This window comes from Vombatus ursinus, unplaced genomic scaffold (assembly GCF_900497805.2).
Source record: "Vombatus ursinus unplaced genomic scaffold, bare-nosed wombat genome assembly UNPS02014801.1, whole genome shotgun sequence".
NCBI lineage: Eukaryota > Metazoa > Chordata > Mammalia > Diprotodontia > Vombatidae > Vombatus > Vombatus ursinus.
The window spans coordinates 1,689,515-1,695,514 of record NW_020954579.1 but is presented as its reverse complement, the minus strand read 5'-3'; the positions used below and the strand labels follow the sequence as shown (position 1 = coordinate 1,695,514).

The 6,000-nt window shown below is 48.5% G+C and overlaps 1 protein-coding gene across 1 annotated transcript in view; it reads left to right on the top strand.

Moving 5' to 3' along the window:
* Positions 1–6,000, top strand: part of ERBB2 (erb-b2 receptor tyrosine kinase 2) — a 31,740-nt gene that overhangs the window by 3,236 nt on the left and 22,504 nt on the right. The window contains exon 2 of the mRNA XM_027873114.1: positions 3,645–3,796. Within this exon, the coding sequence (XP_027728915.1) occupies positions 3,645–3,796 (152 nt within the window). The remainder of the gene's footprint in view (positions 1–3,644; positions 3,797–6,000) is intronic.

The following is a 6,000-nucleotide window of genomic DNA, read 5'->3' as shown; positions in this document are numbered from 1 at the left end:
ACACACACACACACACACACACACACACACACACACACACACACACTCATCTCTCTTGTCTTCAGTTGATTGGACAAAGGGGGAAAGGAGAGGATCCATGTTCCATGAGCAGAATTCTGTTCCCTGGCCAGGGAGACTGGTTGGAATTGGGAGGTGGGGTGAGTGCTGTTGAGGATGGCAGGAAGTCTTTGGGGTGTGGGTGGGAGTGAAACAACTGGGGCGGAAGACTGGGGAGAGAAAAGCAGGGAAGAGGGGGCAGCAAGTGAGGGCAAAGCAGGCATCATCAGAGACTGGGTCTCTGCCTCTGTGGGAGAGTTCTACCATGGGGGTAGTGTCGGAAACTCACCCCAAACTCCCTCCTGAAAGCAGGTGTTTGGGAACACTGGAATTAGGAACTGGACTGGTGATTATTGGTGAAGTGGAAGGAAATAGGAAGATCCTTCTAGGGTCTGATTCCTTTTAGGAGGAGTAAACCCTGGTAGTTGCTGAGTGTCACCAAGGAGGACCATATGACTGAGAAAGAGATTGGGCAGGAATGAAGGCGCCATATTGGTAGGACCTAGCAAAATAAACAGAGCCAAGCAGCTTGGTACAATGGAAAGAACACTGACTGTGGAACCAAAGGACCTGGGTTCAAAACCTATCTCTAACAATTACTACCTGTGTGACCTTTTGAAAGTCACTTAACTTCCCTGAGACTCAATTTCTTTATCTCTAAAGTAAAAGGATTGGACTGGAGGGCCTCAGAGGTCTCTTTACAAAGTACCAGGGTCGGGGGTATGATGAAGACTAAAGAAAAGAATACTTCGGAGTCAGGAGGACCTGAGTTCAAATCCAGTCTCAGGCACATGACACTTACTAGCTGTGTGACCCTGGGCAAGTCATTTAACCCCAATTGCTTCTCCAGAAAAAGAAAAAAAGAAAAGAATACTAAGGGAAGATGGGAAACTAGACTATGTGTCTTCTGACTATGGGTCTGGAAGAAGCTAGAAAGTGACTCGGCCAGGGCCACAAGGTCTGTGTGTGTCAATGAACCCAGGTCTTCCTGGCTTCAAGGCCAGCTCCCTAGCTGCCGCATCATGGCTTCTATAACTCAGACACATTAAAAGTACATTTTCTTCTCTTGAATTCAGAAAGTTCAGGATCTATGGACTTCTTGGGAAGAGGTGAACTGGAAGCAGGTTCCTTTGCAGGGAAGGAGACTGATCTCAGTTTCACCCACAAAGAAATATTGGCAGATCCAACGGAATGTGGGGCTCAGGGACAGAAAGAGTTTCAGAATAAAGGGCAAGTGTTAGTGGAGAGGGAAGTTCTGTGTCTGGAGGGGTTGGAGAAAGGAGGGAGCCTGGCAAGGATGGGAAAAGAGTCCTCTGCCCCGTGTCTGTTGCCTGTTATCTGTGTGTCAATGTGTTAGGATGTCTGCTGGCCATTGGCACTACAACTAGAAGCTGAGTTGTTGGAGTGAGTGAGTTTCTTTCTCCTCTTCCACCTACCTCTCCCTGGCAGTGTGTAAACACTCCAATCTGGGAGTCTCATAAGCAGCTAAAGGGTCACAAAATGAGCAAACAAAAGTGCTGGGGCCCAGGGCTATCTCCACTCCCCCATTAGCCCCCTTTCTTCCTGAAGTTGAGATTCTTTCTGAAAGTTTATTAGTGACACTCAGAGTGTGTATGAGCCACTGGGCCTTTCCGCATGTTGTTCTTTCTGTGTGGCCCTACCAATGCATACTACTTTGGGTGTGTGCCTCAGAACAAGGGAGCTAGTGGGGGGTGGGGTCAGGGGGCTCCCTTCCCTGGGCCTTGGGCTGGGGCCTAGGGAGACAGCTGGGCTGGGGCTGAGCAGCTGAAGTGGGTGGGGGGGCTGGTCAGGGCAGGGTCTTTATTTTGGGCCCTGTCTGCCCCCTGGCTCCAATTTCTCTTGGGAGCTAGGTGGGGGGATGGGAACAAGGATGAGTTCAATAGTGGAGACAGAGGGAGATGAGAAGTTCTCCCTCAGTCTGGAAGGCTGGACTCCTGGTATCCCTCTTTCTGGCTTCTAGTCCTTCCATTTCTTCTCTCTCTCCTTCTCCTTCGCAAGATTTAGTGGGTAGAGATAGAAGATCTCAGGATTAGGGAGGAGGGAGGTGGAAGATCACAGGGAAAAAAATTAATCCCTTGGCTTCTGCCCTCTTTGCATCCAGACATCAGGCCTTCAAGATTCCTCTGCTCCCTGAAAACTCTCTGGTGGGCAGAAAAGTAGGGCCTAGATTGCATTCTTTCTCAGCCTTTGAGGTGAGGGATAAAACCTGCTGAAGAGAGGAGGAGCCTGGGGTATGAGTAGAGAAGAGGGAGAGGATTGGGGATGGAAGTGTTATGCAGGAATCCCGGGCAGCTCTGTAAAATGCAGGGCTGTGTGTCTATAGTGGCCCTCCCTCTGCCTGCCACCCCTCTAGGCACACCCTCCCAGGTCAAGATGCGTCAGGTGACTCATCTTCTCACCTGAGCAGAAAAACAAGTTCAGCAGGCCATATTAACCCTCTTCCTGCCAGCAGGCATGGAACCAGCTGATAATATGACTACCCTCATCTCCCACCACCACAATTTTTCTTTCAAGGAGGGCTGGGGGTGGGGGTCTTACCCTGATTTGGCTGCCTGGTAGGCATCTCTTGTCTCAGTTAGCCTTGGGCCCAGGCAGACACCTGGTTGAGCTGTCTACCATGGTGTCACTCAGCTGCTGGTTAGCAGTTGACGTATGTGCTTGGTGGTGGAGGGTGGGGGTGGGGTGTGATGAGCTGTCCCAGGGGCAGAGCCTTGGCCAACTTTTTCCCGGCTCTCACCCCTTGTGGGGGTGTGGGTGCTAGTTTGTACAAGGTTTAGGCGCATATACACACCATTACCTTGACCGAGTTCTGCTGTGATTCTGGCTACTCCATGTGCCCAGAATAGAAGTGGTTATAAACTGCCCCTTCTTTCTAGGCTGGGGTTATCCAGCTCACCCTGTAGTGACCAGGGTCCCTGGCCTTATCCACCCCCAACTTTGACCCTCACTGACACTTTCTGGGTGGTATTAGGGGTGGGAGGATATTCTTTGCCAGGAGGTTGGCATGTGGGTGGTATTGGAATGGGGTGGGGAAAATGCTTTGGGAGAGGGAGGGGGGTGCTGATGATTCATCTTCCCCCTTGGGGGATTTTTACCCTATTGGCATTATGCCAGAGTCTTAGGGGACAGCCTCTGGGATGAAGGGAGGTTTTCTCTGTTGGCTCCCCTATGAGAGGAGGGGAGGACAAGGTCAGTTATACACTGTTACCCCATCTATGGTAAGCAACATGGGACTGGCACAAAGCTACTATGCCCACTCTGGAGATCTCTTGTATTTTGCATGGGTATAGTTGGCAAATGATTCACCCCAAATCCTTCCCCCTTTAGCTCATAATTTTGTTTAGTGGTTAGCTCTTTGAGTGGAATTATGGGTCCAGTGATATTGGGGTAGACTGCTATTCCTTCTTTGGGCCAGGACCTAAGCAATGATTCTCCCTGTGTGTTTGTGCCCTCGCTGGGGAAACAGGACTTCTGGGTTTCCGTGGTTGCTGTGAGAATTCTGTGTTGATGAGCTTCAAATGGACAGTGCCAGCACTGACCATGGCATATTTTTCCCCTCCTGCTAGTGTGCACAGGCACAGACATGAAGCTGCAGTATCCTGCCAGTATTGAGAATCACCTTGACACACTGAGCCACCTGTACCAAGGATGCCAGGTTGTACAGGGCAACCTGGAGCTCACTTACCTGCCTGCTGATGCCAGCCTCTCATTCCTCCAGGTGAGACCTAGAGATTACCCTCTTGCCCCAGGTGAGATGGCACCTCCCCTCACCCCAATCTGGATGCTGTCTCTCTCTCTCTCTCTTTCTCTCAGCAATTGGGGTTAAATGACTTACCCAGGGTCACATAGCTAGTAAGTATTTGAGGCTGGATTTGAATTCAGGTTCTCCTGTTCTATCCACTGTGCCACCTAGCTGCCCCAACATCCACTCTCTTAAAGCTAACAAACAAATCCTTTCTAGGATCTTCCTTCCCATTCTTCCCTGTCACGTACTCTAACCTCATTGTCCTAAGTTGATCTCAAATAGCATTTTCTGCCCTAGCTCTCTAATGCACTTAAAATGTATGGGCTTCTCTCTGGGCCACAGACTTAAAGGTCTCCTGGTGTTCTTCCTCCCCTGAAAGTCCTCTGCTCTCTCCCAGCTGGCTCCACCAAAGCATCTTCCTATGTGCCATACTGCTAGCCTTACTGAAATATTCCTCTAGATGAGAGTAGCTGGTCAAGAGTAAATAGTCCAGTAGGCAGGAGAGGGATACATCATAAAGTGATGATTTGACATTAATCCATCGAATCAGGAGCTACAGGGCACCAACACGGGCAAGATTAGCCACTAAGTAGCAGGTGTAAAACAGCTAGACCATCCAGGTCTCCTTTTCTACCCTACCAGCTAAGCAGCACAGTGAGTGGATAGATAGAAAGAGCTACATTTGGACTCAGGAAGAACTGAGTTTAAATACCACTTCAGATGCTGTCGATACGACTCTAAGCAAGTCACTTAACCTCTCTCCCGGCCTCAGTTTCCCCATCTGCAAAATGGGGGTAATAGTAGCACCAACCTCACCTGGTTAATTGTAAGAGATATTTTTAAAGCTTTCAGCCAACTCTAAAGCTGCTATAGTAGTACTAGCTGTTTTTATTCCAGCCCCTTTTCAAATGTAGGCCCTCAGGCTTCCTCCTGCTCAAACATGGTTGACTCTGAGTCCTTCTGAGCACTCTTTAGATGGTTTCACCATCTTTCTCCAATTCTGTCCTGGAGGCTCCATCCAGAGAGTAGTCCATTTCAAGAAACATTCTCTGTTTACACATAGATCTCCCAGCCAAGAGTATCATCCTTTGGAAGGCAAAGCCTCTCCAACCAGTTTGGAGACTCTTAAGTTACAATTGCAAGTCTAATTTACATTGAACTTCCTTAAGGGTTTGGCTCCAAAGGTTACAGTCTCGTTCACCTTATCGAGGCTTCAGGCTGACTCTGCCAGGGAAGGCTGGGCCTCCGCAATGCTTCCTGGAAAGATCAGAACTCTCCACCAAACCCAATTCAAGGCCCTCGACCCAAAGAAAGGGACCAAGAGGGCAAACTCCCATTGCTGCTTCAAAGGGACAAGCTGACAAACAATCCCTGGTCCTTTATCATAAAGAGGCGACCAGAATACCACAGCTTCTCTAAGCAGCCTGATCAATTTGGGAGTCTCTTGCCTAGCCAGGAGTCCCCACAGGCTACACCCCAGCTCACATTTGTTGAGGCACTTGAGGGCTGGCATTTGGGACACAAAGTGAGGGACCTTTCTTCCTAGGTAGCTACATTTCAGGTATCCAGATCTCATAACAGATAAATCTGGGGTGACCTCTCTTATAAATGGCATTGCCCAAGAACAGACTCCAAGCTAATTCTTGGATTGGGAGGGAGAGTGAGACCTCCAACTAGATCTGCCCCAGGTGCCAGAAGTCCAAGTTATGGCTCTGAAGGAAGTACTGTGCATTGTAATTATCTGTATAATCATGAGATTCTAAGTTCCATGAGGGTCTAAACTAGGGATTCTTAACTTTCCTTTGTGTCATAGACCTCTTTCAGCAATCTCATGAAGCCTATAGATTCCTTCTCAGAAAATTTTTTTTAAATGTATAAAACAAAATGCATAGGATTACAAGGGAAACCAATTACATTGAAATATAGTTAGCCAAATGTTTTTTAGAAGTTCATGAATCTCAGGTTAAGAAACACTGATTTAATGGGGCAGCTAGATGGTGCAGTGGATAGAGTACATAGGTGGCGCAATGGATAGAGCACCGACCCTGAAGTCAGGAGAACCTGAGTTCAAATTCGGCCTCAGACCAAACACTTGACACTTACTAGCTGTGTGACGCTGGGCAAGTCACTTAACCCCAATTGCCTAAAAATTAAAAAAAAAAAAGAGTCCCTGATTT